This window comes from Erinaceus europaeus, chromosome X, assembly GCF_950295315.1.
Source record: "Erinaceus europaeus chromosome X, mEriEur2.1, whole genome shotgun sequence".
In the NCBI taxonomy this organism is placed as follows: Eukaryota; Metazoa; Chordata; class Mammalia; order Eulipotyphla; family Erinaceidae; genus Erinaceus; species Erinaceus europaeus.
Window position 1 is genome coordinate 120,146,438 of NC_080185.1, and position 18,100 is coordinate 120,164,537.

The 18,100-nt window shown below is 44.7% G+C and overlaps 1 protein-coding gene and 1 non-coding gene across 10 annotated transcripts in view; one reads left to right on the forward strand and one right to left on the reverse strand.

Moving 5' to 3' along the window:
* Nucleotides 1-18,100, reverse strand: part of REPS2 (RALBP1 associated Eps domain containing 2) — a 141,716-nt gene that overhangs the window by 83,655 nt on the left and 39,961 nt on the right. For all 9 annotated transcript variants that reach the window (XM_060182983.1, XM_060182982.1, XM_060182987.1 and 6 more), the window contains 3 exons: nucleotides 16,011-16,149; nucleotides 6,976-7,039; nucleotides 3,472-3,614 (listed from right to left, as the gene is read on the reverse strand). In XM_060182983.1, the coding sequence (XP_060038966.1) occupies nucleotides 3,472-3,614; nucleotides 6,976-7,039; nucleotides 16,011-16,149 (346 nt within the window). The remainder of the gene's footprint in view (nucleotides 1-3,471; nucleotides 3,615-6,975; nucleotides 7,040-16,010; nucleotides 16,150-18,100) is intronic.
* On the forward strand, nucleotides 17,285-17,418 carry LOC132536047 (small nucleolar RNA SNORA70). The gene has a single exon (XR_009547735.1). It is a non-coding gene; the product is annotated as a small nucleolar RNA SNORA70 (small nucleolar RNA).

Sequence of the window (18,100 nt, forward strand, 5' to 3'; positions counted from 1 at the left end):
CATTTCACCAGACTTTTGAAACACCTGGAGAGCTACAAAATGACCACTCAAACAAGGTGCCATGACATCCGGCAAGTTCCTTGGCCAAAGGACATCAGAGCAATAAAAGGAGCGCTGAGCAAAACTGGAAACAGAAAGCTAATGGGGTGGGTGGCAGATGAGGTTGCCCAGGCTCAGGAGAGGAAACGCGAAGGCAGTGAAGAAAAGTAAATGGCCCCAGAGCAGCTCAAGGTCCCCCGGGCAACTGTTCTTCCCCATTAGAGAAAGACAAAGCCCCGTGTGGGCCCACTTCCAGGAGAAGGGGTTCCTCAAGGACCATGCACTGGCCAGGCGATGGGAGTCACACGGTTGCCAAGACGGCTCCAGGAATATTAGCATTTCTTTGTGCCTCAATTTAGGAGAAATTAAGCGAGGCAAGGAGAGGCCAGGGGAGGAGAGAGGCTGACCAAAGAGGAAACACAGCAGTGTGTCCTGGTGTCCACCTGCAAACTAAGTTTCTGGGGACTTATGAGCGTCCTCCCTCGCTAGTCTGTGAAGACGGGTGGCAGGCGAGAGCTGCAGAAAGCAGCTACCGGCGAAGCTCAGGCCCCATAGATTCAACGAGCCTAGACCTCTAACAGACCCTCTCTCCACCACCACTGGTCACTTCTACCAGGAGCAACACCATAGACCCTCTTGTGGGCCTCAACAGGATTGTACCCTCACTATGAACTAGCAATGGTAGGGACTGCCCCACTCTCTGAAGGGAGGCTGGTTTCAGTCCACATTACCACTTTAGGAAAACTGGTCCTGAAATGAGTGCAGCCTAGAATGTTCCCAGCTGTGACCATGGACTGTGACATCAAACTAACAGGGACTCGGAGGTCACACAGGCTCCTGTGCTAAATGTGAATATATGTGGGCCCTGGGTCAGATCAATATGGTAAATAGTTAATTGTATTCATAGATTTCCTTCAAGTTTGGGAGCTACTCTCTGCCCTTAACAAACTTTCTAGTTTTATTCTCAACTCTTACACCATCTCCCCAGCCAATATTTTTAGACCATCTCCATGTTAGCTGTCACGCTCCAGGAAAAATTAACACAGTCATGGGCCCCTAGGAGCTTACCTAACCTAACATAGACTCCCTAGCTTTTTACGCTAAAATCCCTATTCATATCTGCTATATTCCTACTTTTTGATTCCTTTTCATCAAACACTTTGTTCTACTTTGTATCTTACTACCTTTTAGCCACCAAGTTGCAGCTGCTTCTATGATTCCATCCTGACTTCCCTGGGTAGATGACCTACCTCACTAACGTGTCCTGGAACCTCACCTCTCCAGAGCCCTACTCCAATAGGGAAAGATAGAAACAGGCTGGGAGTACGGATCCACCTGCCAATGCCCATGCCCAGCAGAGAAGAAATTACAGAAGCCAGAACTCCCACCTTCTGCACCCCAAAAAGAATTTTGGTCCATACTCCTAGACGGGTAAATGTTAATGGAAGATGATCACAGGGCTCTGAACTCCAATTATAGATAGATAATTATAAAAAATAATAGTCAACCCTATCTGTGACCTTGGAAGAACTACTGCAGCTTCCACTGGAGGGAATGGGGACACAGAACTCTGGTGGTGGGGAAGGTGCGGAATTATACCTGTTATTTTGTAAATCAATATTAAATCACCGATAAAACATTTTCTTAAATAAAATTCAGGCCCTGAAAAAGTGTAGCTGGACCCTTCCCCTTACACATTTCACGGGGCACTTGGGGAAGGTCTTAGAATAGCTCACCGCCCCCCCATCTTCATCTCTCATTGGCCCCAGTCAAATACTTCGTGTCGCTGATTCCTGGCCCCCTGGCTATCCAGTACAGAAAATGACAACTTTTTACTTTAAGAGTCAGAGACACGACACCAAGGCTAGCTTAGATAAGCCACTAACCACTTTGACTTTAGTGTCATCATGAGCAGAAGACTTGAGAAGAATATCTGAGAGCTTTGCCAAATCGAATCACAAAATAAACATTCTATTCATAACTAGGCACACCTTCTCTAGGCACTGCTCTCTCATGACAATACTCATCCATGATTAAATTCTCATATTTTTCAGAAACTTCTGGGCTGAGGAGATAGTTCAGAATTAGAGCACCGAACATGTATGTCTAAGGTGCCAAATGCTCCAGGTTCAATTTCCAACACCATATGCTAGAACTGAGTGGTGTGTTCTCGTGTTCTCTCCCTCTCCCTCTCTCCCTCTCTCTCTCTCTCTCCCTCTCTCTCTCCCTCCCTCCCTCTCCCTCTCTCTCTCCCTCTCCCTTTCCCTCCCACATTCCCCTTCTCATATAATAAATATTTTCAAAAATATTTCCCCTAAAAAGTCTGGTTATTGAAAGTACCAGATATTGTGAGACCCTTCCACAGGAAGCTATACTTCTCTGTGCAATAGAAATCAGATCACTGTCCACTGCTTGTATGGGCCGCCAAGAAATGGACCGAAGACCTCACACATGAAGACCAACAAGCAGCTTCCCTGGTCCACTTATTTTTATTCTAAATACCCAAGAAAAAGAGAGGGAAAGTGGTAGGAGGGAAAGACAGACAGAAAGACACACAGAGAGCATAAAACAACACCATGGAGTTCAGGGGCCGCTGCCTTCCAAAGGACTGGCTACAAACGTGGAGGCACTGTGACTATCTCCTATGCAAAGGATTTGGGAGTAACTATTCTGTTAAGAAGAAAGACACAGTTCTAACCCAACCTTCTGGTATGCTGAAACGTAACCCGCAGGTACATGGATGCATACATATACAAAAACCTATCAAATGAACATTTGCAATCAGAGCTCTCCACACACTTCACTGTATGTGTTTTTCACTATGTTGTCAGGTATTTGTTTGGCTGGAAGAGTTCTGCTGCATTCCATCATCAGGGCCACTGCCTAAAGTTGCCAAGTCCGCATTTCGCTCTATAAGAACTTCCTTGACTTTTTTTTTTATCATTTGGGAATTTTAGTACTTGCCTAGTCCACAATTGTCATGCAAGGTTTTTTTTTAATGTTTTATTTATTTATTATTGTATAGAGACAGAGAGAAATTGAGAGGGGAAGATAGAGAGGGAGAGAGAGAGACAGAGACACCTGCAGTCCTGCTTCACCACTCGTGAAGCTTTCCCCCTGCAGGTGGGGACTAGGGACTTGACCTGGATCCTTGCGCACTGTAGTGCATGCACTTAACCAAGTGCACCACTGCCTGGCCCCGTCGTGCAGGGTTTTAAGTGGCTGTAGTTCAAATGCATCCAGACAGTATGAGGGTGGGACTAGCAGCTGACTCCCACTTACCCAGATCACCCCATGCACTCCCACCGTAAGATGGCAGAGGACGGCAACTGTGGATAGATGCATGGGGCATTCTGGAACACTTTGGGAATGCCTGGGAAGCCTAAATGGAACAATGCCCCAGGTTCAAGTTGGGGCTGATGGGGCCCTTACCTGCTTGCAGGTAGTCTGGCTGCAGAGTTGGAGGCAGGCTCTCGGGCAGTGGGTAGCCGTTCTTCCGGGCCACAATGAGGTGGAAGGCGGCACAGAACTCAGGCAGGGTCAAGGCTCCATCACAGTCAGCATCACTGAGCTCCCTGAACACAACAGGCGGGGTCAACACCTACCGCAGGGTGTAGCCGGCAAGCTACTCTCAGCCCAAAACATGCAAACCACTAAGACAGTGGTGTGAAGAGGTCTGGCCTTGGTGCAGGAAACAGTCTCATTAGACAGTCACCTTCGCTCACCAAGAAGCTCTTCTTTGTCATTTTAAGGGAAACCCTTCAACTTTTCAAGTCACATATATACTGTACCAAAAATTTGCTTAAGAATTCTCTCCTAAGAAAAACAAAAGATGAGTAAACACTGGTTGAATTCTGCTTTCAGATAAAATGGCTAGGGAAGGCTGGAACCAGATAAGACTGAAGGGAAGAAAGAGTTCTATGAGGCTTATCTTCCCTTCCGAGCTGTTTTCCACTGAAAGGCACAGATCTATTTATTCAGCACAAAAGAAACTGATTTGCCAAAGTAACTAAGACCCCACAAGCTCAACCAATTGGTATGCAGAGACAAGCATACTTGTGTTCAGACAAGAGATAAAGCATCAAATTTACTAGAAAAGTGTTACTATTGGAAAGAAAAATATCTAAAGTGAGATGCATTGCTCTCCATGGACCTTCACATCCTCGTCCCCTCAAATATTTAGAACTCACCAGACTAAAATAGCAATTCCCAAGGCGAGGAGTCAGAGAAACATGGAGTGAACTCAGACAGGTGTGTCTTAACTGAAAGGTAGGAAGTCTCACACCAGTCATGTTAAAACTGAGAGTTCTTATCAGACTGCATTCTTTTCAAAATGAACTTTTTTGCCCTTAACAATATTTTTATTTTTCTTCATTTTATTAGTGATTTAATAATGATTGACAAGACTGTGGGTTAAGAGGGGTACAATTCATACAATTCCCACCACCAGAGTGCCATATCCCCTCCCCTCCATTGGAAGCTTCCCTGTTCTTTTCTTTTTTTTTTTTTTTTTAAGATTTTGTTTATAAAATGGAAACACTGACAAGACCATAGATAGGATAAGAGGGGTACAATTCCACACAATTCCCGCCACTCGAACTCCATATCCCATTCCCTCCCCTGATAGCTTTCCTATTCTTTATCCCTAGCTTCCCTCTTCTTTATCCCTCTGGGAACATGGACCAAAGATCTTTATGGGGTACAGAAGGTGGGAGGTCTGGCTTCTGTAATTGATTCTCTCAAAATCATCTTTTTTTCCTACCTTCAAAATCTCGTAGAAGGTCATGGCTATAACGGAGTGGGAGAGCATATTCTTGGATGTATGAGACTGCATTTGAGACCCATCAGGACCACACACACACACACACACACACAAAAGACACTTATGAAAAACAAAAATGGCTGCTCAGGAAAGTGGTATAATGGTAGAATTCTGAATTTACAACTGTGAGGTCCCAAGTTTAATCCCTGGCATTGCATATACCAGAGTGAGGTTCTGGTGTGTTCTCTCTCTCTCTCTCCCTGCTTAAAATTAAAAACAAAAAAATATTAGATACAGGGGTATTATTGGAATCATCTTCCAATAAAATGCACATAACACAATAAGGAATCCTGCATTTTATACTTTCAATCCTCATGAATTATTTCATTATTTCTATTATAAATTTGTAATGGTGCAAGTCTCCTAAAAAGCAGTCTGCAGTGACTTATTATAATGAAATGAATTAGTTCATTATTTCTATTATAAGTTTGTAATGGTGCAAGTCTGCAGTGACTTTCCAAAGGGATCCAAGTATTTTGCAGATACAGGTGGAGGTCTCATCCCTTCCCAGCACTCCCTCTCTGGAGCCTGGGGTCACCAGCTAGCTGCACGGCAAGGTGCGGTGCCCTCCACAACTGCCAGTGGGAACGGGGAGCCAGCTGATAAGACGCCAGCCCGGTTCATGGAGCTCAGAGGCAGACTAAACAGCCCATGATGGCTTAAGTTTAAAACACTGTGGACCTTCTGTCCACCTGACCTTGTAAAAGAATACAAAGAATAGCTTTTCTGAGGTTTTTCTGGTTACTTGCATCACAAGTGGGCAAAAATTGAAATCAGAACATAAAGTTTTGCTTTCTGTTTTGCTTCAACTAGAAAGGGGTCTAGTCGAGAATAATGAGTAGGACATCCCTTTCTCAAATAACAGCTAACACTTCCAATGCACACTATGTGCCAGACGCCATTCACTGTACTTTTCGTACAGGAACTTATTTCATCTTCACAGCCACTAAAATCTTAAGTTCTATTCACACCGTCTGCTTTGAAATATTCAAAATGGGAGTCCCTGAACTCCCACACAGACATGATGAGCCTAGACCTCTAACAGATCCCTCTCACCACTGTCACTGGTCATCTCCATCAGAAACAACACAATGGACCCCTTTGTGGGCCCCTATAGCACCTGGCCCTCATTGTGGATCAACAATGGTAGGGAGTGTTCTTTTCTCCTAAGGGAAGGTGGGCAACACACTCTACCTACCACCCGAGGAAGATGGGTCCTGAAATGAGTGCAGCCTGGAATGTTCCTAGCAATGACCACAGACTGTGAGCTCAGACCTACAGGGATGCAGAGGTCACACAGGCTCCTGTGCTGACTGTGGGCCCCAGATCAGATCGATGGGGTTGCAGTTAACAATATTTATACACTTTCCCCATATTTGGGAGCTACACTCTTCCCTGATCCAGCTTTCTAGTCCTTTTTCCAGCTATAACATCATCTCCCCAGACAATAACCTGGGTCCACCTGCATATTAGCTGTCAGGCTCAGGCAAAAACTAGTCAAGTCATGGGCCCTGTGGAATAGACCTAAAATAGACCTGTGGGCTTTTTCCAAAACAGAGACCCCAAATCTTCATCTGCAATATTCTTGCCTTTAGGTTCATGATTAGTCAACAATTTGCTCTGCTTTCTATCTTAACTCTTGTTCAGCCACCAGGGTCCAGATGCTACCATGATGCCAACCAGACTTCCCTGGGCAGATGACCCCACCATGTGACCTGGAACCCCGCTTCCCCAGATCCCTGCCCCACTAGGGAAAGAGAGAGGCAAGCTGGGAGTATGGATCGACCTGTCAACGCCCATGTTCAGGGGGAAGCAATTACATAAGCCAGACCTTCCACCTTCTGCACCCCATAATGACCCTGGGCCCATACTCCCAGAGGGATAAAGACTAGGGAAGCTCTCAAGGGAGGGGACTGGATATGGAGCTCTGAGGGTGGGCACTGTGTGGAAATGTACCCCTCTTATCCTATAGTCCTGTCAGTATTTCCATTTCATAAATAAAAATTTAAAAATACATAAATTCAAAATACGAGACTTTCAAAATGCACAACAGAAGGAACTGAAAGGTGGGCAGGTATGATACTCTCCGACTATGTGGTGTTAAGTGCTCTTACCATATATAAGAGAGTTCTGGAATGGACAGCTTTGATTTAGTGAAGAAGTTCTTAGCCACAGAACCTGTCGAGAGACATTGTTTAAATGATTAATTGCTTATCTAGAGCAGCTTTTACAACCACATGGCACTAAGTCACCCATTTCTTCATTCAGCAACTCCTACCAAAGGACCACCAAATACATCATTTATTCATCAAAGCAACTAAAAATCATGTCACTATAAATGACATGAGCACCTTTTATAAGGATATGCAAATTGCAGCAGGGCAAAAGAAGTCACGATGTAACAGTTATTATGCCATGCAAATCAGACAAACTAATTACTACTTCATGTTTACCAAGAATCTAGGATTTTTTTTTTTTATTTAGAAGAGAAATTTCAAGCGAGTTAAAGGCCCGTCAGCTGCAGCAGAGGCTCAGTGTGTAGAGTACATTCCTTGCACACACGTGGCTACAAGTTTGACTCCCCAGCACAATAGATGCCAGAGCAGTGATATGATCTCTCGCTGTTCTCTCTCCCAGTTGTAAAATAAGAAGTCTTTGTGGGCCTGGGAGGTGGCCCTGTAAGTAAAATGCATGCCCTTCTAGTATGTCACTGGAGCCCCATGAAGAGCACCCCAGGGACTCCAGAAATGGCAGAGAGGTCCTTTGGTGTCTCCATATTAAAAAATAAATACAATAAAAGTTAGGTCAGGGAGATGGTTCGAGGGTATCATGCCTGTGCAGGACCCTGGGTTCATTCCGTAGCACTGTATGAAAAATATGGGAGTCGGGCAGTGGTGCACCCAGTTAAGTACACGTATTACGATGCACAAGGACCAGAGTTCAAGCCCCCGCTTCCCACCTGTATGTGTGTGTGTGTGGGGGGGGGCGTTTCATGACTAGTAAAGCAGGTCCACGGGGCTCTATCTCTCTCCCTCTCTATCTCCCCTCCCCTCTCAATTGCTCTCTGTCCTCTCAAGTATAATAAGAAAAAATGTACAGGGCCAGGAGAGAGTTCACCTGGAAGAACATACAGCTCAGTGTGCATGAGGCCACGGATTCAATTCCTGCCACGCATGGGGGCACAGAGGACTCCATGGATGAAGGAAGAGTGCTGTGGTGTCCCCCTTCTTTCTTTTGCCTGTGTGTGCTTTGATGAGCGCACACACACTCTCCCTCATTAAAAAACAACTGGGTCATGGAGGCCACTTAGCGGTACTGCGCATGTGCAGCAGTGCTAGGTCCGCTCCCTGTGCCTAATTTAAAAGGGTCTTAAAAAGAAAACTGAGGGCAGTGCCAGTTGGCTGAATAAGGAAAAGCTGTGTTTACCTCCCCCTGTAAGTACAGCAGTTACACCAGAATGGAAACCCATCTGCACAGAAAAGTAACTCAAATCCAGATGAACATGGCTCCCCACCAGCAACGAGAGGCCAGCATCCAGGGGACGGGGACGGGGATGGGGACGGGGAGAGAGCGGTCCTAGTGAGGGTGGAGCCCCTGCCAGGAGGCAACAAGCTGCAGCCAGGAAGAGGTGTCTGAGGTGCACAACTTCACCGTGGAGCAGAGGGATGGTTGCGCTAACACCCTGAAATGCCAGCTCTTTCGCCATCTTGTACTTGGAATGCTGGACTGGGAGGTGATCAACTACAGGCTATAAACTTGGAGGGGCCTGGGGGAAAATGATAAATCGGGGCTTCGCCCAGCCTTACCAGGTAACAGAGCCAGCTGGGGACTAGAGGCACTTAGCAAGAGTACTAACTCCCAGCAGACTCCATCCCACACGGCCGGCTAGCTACAAGCTACATCCTTACAGTGGGCAAGCACCCCACCCAGCGCCCAAAGTCCAGCCAGTCAGCACGGAGGCCCCACTCTCTGCATCACTCTCTTCCCAAGGCCTGCCAGGGTCTGCTCCCCGCCAGGTCCAGAGTCTGCCTGTGTCCACCTGGGGCTGGGGTCCTAGCCTGCTCTCACAGCCAAAACTGGTAGTTGCCAGATGCCTGTAAGCCCAAAACCTTAGTGTCACCCAGGCCTACTCAAACTCCAAACACTGGCACCACCTGGCACCCACAATCTCAAACTCCTGGTCACAGTGCAAAAGCTTATTGGGCTTCGGTGCTACAGCTGCCACCAGGCACATGTACCTGCGAGGCCCTGGCTGCCGCCCAGGTCTGCTCCCACACAGAATCCCAGCCCAGGTCCTAGAGAAGCACCAAACACGATGAGAAGGCAAAGGCCGTCACCCATTCTGATGGACCATATGAAACCATCATGTGAAAATAAATAAATTACAATAAACTGTTTTTCAAAAAAAGGAAACAGTGTCTGCAAAATATTGGATTGTTGGAAAAGTCATGATGTATTTTTTTTCAAAGCAAAAATATGCCATGACTCTGCCAACAACCCAACAGCTCACCTGGACAGTACACCTGCTTTTGCAATGCATCTGACTTGAATTCAAACCCAGTCACCACTGCACTGGGACAAACTCTGGCACAAGGGTATGTCTGTCTCTGTCTCTGTCTGTCTGTCTGTCTCTCTCTCTCTGAAAAAAGCTGACGCTGAGCTGGGAAACCCTGGCAACAACAAAGAGTGGTTTCTAACAGACCCTAAGGCCCACATTTTCCTTGGATAGATCATTAAGGGTAACAGGCAGACTGCTCTCTGGACAAGAGATTTCCCCCAAAAGCATCCTGAAAGGGGAATGCCGACATATGGCTGTTGGCCACTGATGCTGCTGCCACTTTTATCAAATATTTATCAGAAATCTCTTGAAAGCCTGTTTGCTAACTATTTTATAGATATAAAACCATCCTTTCTTCAGCTCATTCTTGGCCATCTTAGTCTCTTTCCTGCAGAACACACTAGGAAGACCCAGCCACGCAGCTAAAGGCCTAGGCTGGCATTCAGAGAGCCGAGGGGCGCTGTTGCACCACGCATGCCAGAACAGGAAGCAGGATCAGTTGTGCTTTGGCTGCCACCCACCAGAAGAGGGAGCTAATGAGAAAGTTCCAACACACTCTCCTCTGGCGCTGAGTAAAGTTCAAACCTCACTCCAGCTCCACAGTCAGCCTCTTCTTTACTCTCTGTCACGTTCAGAGCTGCGCGGGAGGCTCATGTGGGGAAGATGAGGACAAGCGAGGCTCACAGTCACCAGCAGACTAACACGAACATGGACTCAGACCCTTTTACTACAAGGAGCCTCAGCCAGGCTTAACTACCGTCATACAAAGCCCTGAGGCACATATTCCAAAAACATCCAGGTCTTTATAAAGTACAATAACCCAATATAAAATGGGGAGAGGAAACCGACAAAAAAGTGAACTCAATAAAGCAAAAAATAAATTTTAGACTATAAGAATAATGGAAGAGGGAGTCGGGTGGTAGCGCAGCAGGTTAAGCACACGTGGCACAAAGCACAAGGACTGGCTAAGGATCCCGGTTCGAGCCCTCGGCTCCCCACCTGCAGGGGAGTCGCTTCACAAGCGGTGAAGCAGGTCTGCAGGTGTCTGTCTTTCTCTCCCCCTCTCTCTGTCTTCCCCTCCTCTCTCCATTTCTCTCTGTCCTATTCAACAACAACAAAAACTACAACAATAAAAAAAAAGAAAGAAAAAAGAAAGAGTTATGGGAGTTCACGTAACTGTTTTTTTTTTTTTTTTGTGATTTAATAATGATTGACAAGACTGTGGGATAAGAGGGGTACAGGTCATACAGTTCCCACCACCAGAGTGCCATATCCCCTCCCCTCCATTGGAAGCTTCCCTGTTCTTTCTCCCTCTGGGGGCATGGACCAGAGATCTTCATGGGGAGCAGGAGGAGGAAGGTCTGGCTTCTGTAATTGCTTCTCTGCTGGACATGGACATTGGCAGGTCAATATATACCCCCAGCCTGTTTCTCTCTTTCCCTAGTGGGGCAGGGCTCTGGGGAGCTGGGGTTCCAGGACATACTGGTGAAGTTGTCTGCCCAGGGAAGTCAGGTTGGCATCATGGTAGCATCTGCAACTTGGTGGCAGAACAAACTGTTTAATAAACAGGAGCTAAAGGGTAAGAATGGAGCGGATGAGATTTGGGGTCTTCATGTTGGAGGAAGCTAGGAAGTCTATTTTAGGGATATTCCAAGGGGCCCATGACTTTACTAACTTTTGCCTGAGCCTGACAGCTAACATGCAGGTGGTCTAGGAGTATTGTCTGGGAAGCTTGTGCCAGAGTTGAGGATAGGACTAGAAAGCTGGATCAGAGCAGAGAGAAGCTCTCAAACATGGGAAAAATATATAAATACCATTAATTGTAAACCCCATCGATCTGACCTGGGGCCCATGTCTACTCATATTCAGCGCAGGAGCCTGTGTGACCTCTACATCCCTGTCAAGACTGATGGATTTCACTGAATATCCTGAGTTCATTTTCGTTGAGACACGTGTCACTGAGTTTACAAGTTCCCTTACCCTATGCTAATCAATCTAACTGACTCTTTGTCATACTTTAAATGTTCATAAAAGATCCACAAATTGGGAGTCGGACGGTAGCACAGTGGGTTAAGCGCAGGTGCTGCAAAGCACAAGGACCTGTGTAAAGATCCTAGTTCAAGACCCCGGTGCCTCGTCTGCAGGGGAGTCGCTTCACAAGTGGTGAAGCAGGTCTGCAGGTGTCTTTCTCTCCCCCTCTGTCTTCCCTCCTCTCTCCATTTCTCTGTGTTCTATCCAACAACGACATCAATAACAACAACAATAATAACTACAACAATAAAACAACAAGGACAACAAAAGGGAATAAATTTTTAAAAATTTAATTAAAAAAATTTTTTAATCCACAAATTAAAACCGCACCCAATTACAGCCTTCTATCAACTGGGGAAAAAAACACACAACATTTAGATAGCATGTTGTGATACTAAGACTGAAGGGAAACACACTCACAGTGTTGGTGGGGTTATAAGGTGCCACATTCCCAAAGAAGAGGTGCTTTATAATAGTGAGCAAAACCTCACTTGACCCAGCAACTCCACTTCCAAATTATCCAAAGACACACTGACAAAAACATAACGTGACATTATGCTACAGAAAGCTACTCACAACAGTAATAGTTGTAATAGCAAATATGAGAAATGATTGCAGTACATAGCTATAGAAAATGTGAAATACATCTACATAGGATACACACTAATCTCCAGTTTTAAAAAAATGGAAAAATGAGTCAATGGTAAGCAGCAATTTAGCTAAGATGGAGAAAAGGACACACACATGAAGATACTTAACAAACACGCAGTGCTATTACTTTTGAAAACATAAGCCCTCCCAAAAGATGGCTATCTACAAGGATAAAGAAGGAACAGGGTAGGGGTGATGGGGACAGAAGCTAGGCTTTGAAGTTGCTTGTTTTGTAGACTCAACTTTAAAGCTATGTAAACATCTTTGTACCTATGAAATCAAACAAAAATTTTAAAACGCAATCCCCCAAAACTAAAACCAAGTAAAATCGGAATGAACAAAGTTGGAGATCTCCTATTTTCCAATATCAAAACTTATTTCTAGTACAGTACTGGCATTAGGCTAGACATATAGATTAACAGAAGGTAATTAGCATCCCAAAATGAACCCTCACATTTCAAGTCAATTGAATTTTTGCAGTGACACAGAGACTATTCAGTGGGACAACCAGATAGCCACATGCAAAAAAGGGAACAAATATAAATTCCTATTCCATACCATACACAAAGAACTCAAAACAGATTAAATAACTAAGTGTAAGATGAAACTACGAAACATATTCCTTCTTTAATGCCCCTCTGAAGAGTGGTTTTGGCCTCACACATGTGGGATACCACCATGTAGCTTCCTGAGTCAAATCCTTCATTTTTTATTTAGAGAGAAAGAGAGAGGAAGAAAGAAACAGCCCACCACTCTATCATTCATTGAGCTCCTTCATGTTATCCGTGGTCCCCATGTGATGCTGGGGCTCAGGTTGAGGACCCCTTGCTTACTAAGGCACACGCCCTACTAGGTGAGCTATGTCCTGGCCCCTGCATTCCTTCTTAAGAGGAAAATATAGACATCAACTTCTTGACCTTGGTTAGCCAACAGCTTCACAAACATGCCATCAAAAAGCACAAGTAACACAAGTGAAAGATACATAAACTGGGTGTCATCAAAATGTCAAAGTTTTGCACTTCAGAAGACATCATTAGGAAATAAAGACAAGTCACAAATCAGGGAAAATATTTGAAAATCACAGACAGTAAGAAACATTTTATCTAGGCTACATAATGAACTCTTAGTAATAAGAAGGCAAAGGATTTTAATAAGACATTAATCCAAAGAAGATATACAAATGACCAATAAAAAGATGCAAAGTTGTAGCATGTTACTATTCATCTGGAAAATGCTAGTAACTACAAAGAAATACCACTGCACACGCTCGCAATGATAATACTCAAGAGAAAAGCCCAAATGTTGGAGAGGATGTGCGAAATCAGAAGCCTCATACACTGTTGATAGCAATGGAAGACTGTGCAGCGACTTTCCCACTAGCACTCCTAGGAGTTGAATCACAGAGCCACATCAAAATGTGGACACAACACCAACATTATTTTTAATAGTCAGCAAGTGGAAAACAACTCAAATATCCATCAACTGGTAAATGGAAAAATAAACTGGAGCAACTCTATACTATGGGACTATTCACTCAAAGAAAAGAATGATGTTCTGGTACCAATTACAGAACGTAGATAGACATAAAAAAACATTGTGTTAAGTAAAAGAGGTCAGATACAAGAAACCAAATGCTACACGGTTTTATTTATATGAAAGCCAACAGTGTGTGTGTAATTGTTGGAAAAGTCACGACATGTTTTTTTTCTAGGCAAATATGCATAATGACTTTTCCAACAACCTGTAGATAGACAGACAGACAGACATACATAGTGATTTAGTAATTATGGGGAGTAATTACTGATAAATAGGTGATTTACTGGGATGTAATAAAAACTGTTCAAAACAGAAGATGAAAGACAAGAACAAAAGGGAAAACACAAAGCGGAACTTGGGCCGAAGCTGGTGTACCGCACCAAAGTAAAAGACTCCGGGGCGGGGCGGGGGGGGGGGGGGGGGGGGAGTCGGGTCCTGGAACAGGACGGCAGAGGAGGACCTAGTAGGGGTTGAACTGTTATGTGGAAAACTGGGAAATGTTACACGTGTGTAAACGATTGTAGTTTACTGTCAACTGTAAACCATTAATCCCCCAATAAAGAACTTAAAAAAAACTGTTGGGGGTCAGGTGGTAGTGCAGAGGGTTAAGCACACATGGCGTGAAGGGCAAGGACCGGCATAAGGATCTGGGTTCAAGCCCCCGGCTCCCCACCTGCAGGGGAGTTGCTTCACAGGCGGTGAAGCAGGTCTGCGGGTGTCTCTCTTTCTCTCCCCCTCTGTCTTCCCCTCCTCTCTCCATTTCTCTCTGTCCTATCCAACAACAATGACATCAATAACAACAACAACAATAAAAAAAAAAACAAGGGCAACAAAAGGGAAAATAAATATTTTTTTCAAACTGTTCTAAATTTAGACTGTGCATACACTTGGTGAACAGACTAAAACCACTGAATTATTATAATCTTATAGTATTTGTATTATACCTCAATAAAGCTATTTTTAAAAGAAGACATCAGCTTATTTTATAACAGTATGTGAACCTCTCCTGACACTGATGAAATGGAACTTTTTTAAAAGGCCTTTAGGAAATAATCAGAAATCTGAACAATAAAAACTATATGAGATTAAGGGATGTGTGTTTTGTACATATGTCAATGAACTGTGATGATATTTTTAAGAGTTTTATTTTTACAGATAAATCGGGACTTATTTTCAAATGAAATGGTCTGGTGACTGTTTCAAAGTCATCTGTGTTTAGAGAAGATATAGAGAAAACAGCTGGAACTGTGTGAAAGGCACATAAGGGTCGGCCATGCAGCCATGCTGGCTGTGTCTACGCTTGGAATTCTGCCAAACAAATGGGAGACAGAAATCAAAGCATTCCTCAGAACTGCCTACACTTGTATTTTTCTAAATATCTAAATACATACTGGAGACATTCACTTAAGCAATGGGTACAGTTTGCAAGGAATCAGTACATGCAATCTGGGTTTCTGTTTATTTTTAAAATCATGTTGTCAACGTTAACTTGCTACAGTTACAATATCCCGCCTTAAATAAAGCCATTGCCACCCGTCAGAAAGTGGTATCTGCTCTTATATTAGCATATTTCAATCACGTGCTTTACCTTGCAGAAGAACATTATTCTTAGTACAAACTTCAATATGCCAGCTTACAGTTATCTGGGACATGTTGTTCTTTCAAATTAAAGTACAAAAAGAAGATTTTATGTTTTATTTTTTCCTTCTATGCTCTACTCTTTCAATGTTTGTTTAGTCTTTAGCCCAGTAAAATGTAGGCACACGGGAGTTAAATCAATTCCTCTCAGCTTGAATTTTACATGAGAGCTCAACAGGCAACCCAGGAGAACTGTGGACATAAAAAAGCAGGCCAATTTTCCTCCCATATTTTCATTTCTCTCAGAAAAACCAGAGGAGGACAATTCGAGCCAAAGAAAACGAGCATGAATTTGAACTTCCAAGGCACATATCACTTTAGAAGACTTGTGGCGTCAAGTTTTTCAGAAGGCCGCCCATGCTGCATGCTCTCTCTGGCTTGACATAATGAGTAAGTCACTGGTGCCACGCCCTACCATTTCAAGAAAAAAAAAAAAAAAAAACGACAGCGCTGGTAAGGTGCAGGGTTACGGCCAGGTTACCCCCAGGTCCCACCCGCCCCCCCACATTCCTATTTCACCCTTTTCAAACAGAAATCTATTTTTCCAAACGTCACTGCCAAGTAGTTTTCTGCACAGCTCAGAATTGATATGAAATTCAATCTTGGAGGAAAACAAATTGCAATCCCAGAAGGCTGTCGTATTCAGTTTGTGTGAACTATTCCTCACGGCCTGTACTGTGATTTCTGTGAGGTACTGTTCTGGGACCTGTGTGCTCACCCATCTGCCTCCATTACCTGAAATGAAGGAACTCGGGTCCGGCTGAAGAGACCGGAACTGATTCACATAGTACTCGCGCTGCTCTTCTGTTATCCTCCAGGGCTCGTCCGGGTAGTTACTGTTGCTGTCCTGTGCCTCTCTCTCCACTGAAAAGGACTTTCAAAAGAAAATAATTAATGAACAGAAAATGTCCAAAGACTCTGTCTTTAGTGAGATGAAGTAAACATATTAAACACCCATTGAAGTTCTCACTCGTACTAATTTTCTTACTCAAAGGCATAAATTTACATGATTCATAACTAGAACATGAACTCTGAAAGAACAAATATGTGCTTAAAATGGCTTGTACATTTTCCAAAGTTGTTAATGGGACTGTTCAGGGAATATTTAACAGTTGTTGAGTGTGGAAGGTTTTTCAGTACGGTAAGAAAAAAGGTTCAAAATATTATAATTCTTATTTTCAAATAGCCACCATACTCTGATCTTTGTAGAGTAGCTGAGGAGATGCTATATATTATAAAAATAATCTGGATTCTTTTCAAACCATTACTAAAAAAAAAAAAAAAAAAAACACTACAGCAGATAAAAACACATCGTTTCCCCTCAGGCATCCCATTGTAGAAACCTTGGCATCAATAGCCTCAATTCAAATCTCACTTCCCCAGGTCCCACTTGAGTGGCAAGCCAGGATCACTCAAATTCCCTTTCCGTGTGCGTGAACTGGGGATAATGCTTGGTGATAGGGCTGGGAATGGAGAGCAGTGAGCAGGGAACCTCAACAAACAGGGTGCTAAGGGTAACCAGATCTGCCACTAGGTGGCGTGCAAGTCAAATTTGAGGATTTAGGATACAGAATCAGACAGTACCACAGAAGAAAACAAAGCTCTGGCAGGCACTGGAGAAAGAAAGCAAAACTGGTGATTCCGGAAGGGGGAGGCCAGGGTTTTGGTCTGTTTCTCCCATCAACCCTGGAGCTAAGCTGACAAGGGTCACCAGCTTCAAGGAGCCAAGAGGTGAACACAAGGAGGGTGCGCCTTTAGGGCAGGGATGGGGAACCTTTTTCCTGCCAACTGGATATTTGTTACATCATTTGCAGGCCATACAAAATTATCAGATCAAAAAATTAGCACCTAATATTGTTATGAGACAAGCTCTGGTTGCCTTGGCAGGACCAGGCCAGATGATCTCACCAGTGGTATATGGCCCTGGGCCAGATGTTCCCACCCCTGCTCAGGGCCAAAGGGAATTAGGACAAAAAGGGAGAAGGCCGCTGCTAAGAAGCCAGCAAGCTCTGCAGCCAATGAAGCCGACCGTGCTGCCCTCCCCATGGCGCCCGGTGCGCAGTGGCTGCAAACAGCAGCCTCGTGGGGAATGCATGCAGCCTGTTGCTTGTACAGGCTTCCCTAAGGGAGCCTGGAGACAGCTCTTGTTGCTCCGTGTTCATTTTACACCTGACCTCCTGCTGTCCCTAACCTTAGGCTCCAGACAGGGATGCGAGGTGCTTCTGGGAAGCCCCAGGGCACCGTGGCCAGAGTCCACATCGGCCAGGTCATCATGTCCATCCGCACCAAGCTGCAGAACAAAGAGCATGTGATCGAGGCCCCGCGCAGGGCCAAGTTCAAATTCCCTGGACACCAGAAGACCCACATCTCCAAGAGGTGGGGCTTCACCACGTTTAACGCGGATGAGTGTGAAGACACAGTGGCTGACAAGCGCTTCATCCCAGATGGCTGTGGAGTCAAATACAACCCCAACAGTGTTCCCCTGACAAGTGGCAGGCCCCGCACTCCTGAGAGCCTCAGAGACGTCCCTTAATCAATCACAATAAATCAAGATCCTGCTTATAAAAGAAGATGGAGGAGGAGGAGGAGGAGGAGAAGGAGGAGGAGAAGAAGTAGTAGAAGAAGGGGAAGAAGAAGAAGCCAGCAAGCTGCCTGCTTCTGAACACACTATCAAGGAATCCAGCTGGCATATTAGGACGGCATTCTCTTCACTGTCCCTAGCGAAGACAGCAGACCATCTGTCCCTTCACCTCCCCCAACACACATACCCCATATCCCAGGAAGTAATTCTTCCCAGGAATACCTTGAACTAGGGACTTAGTGCA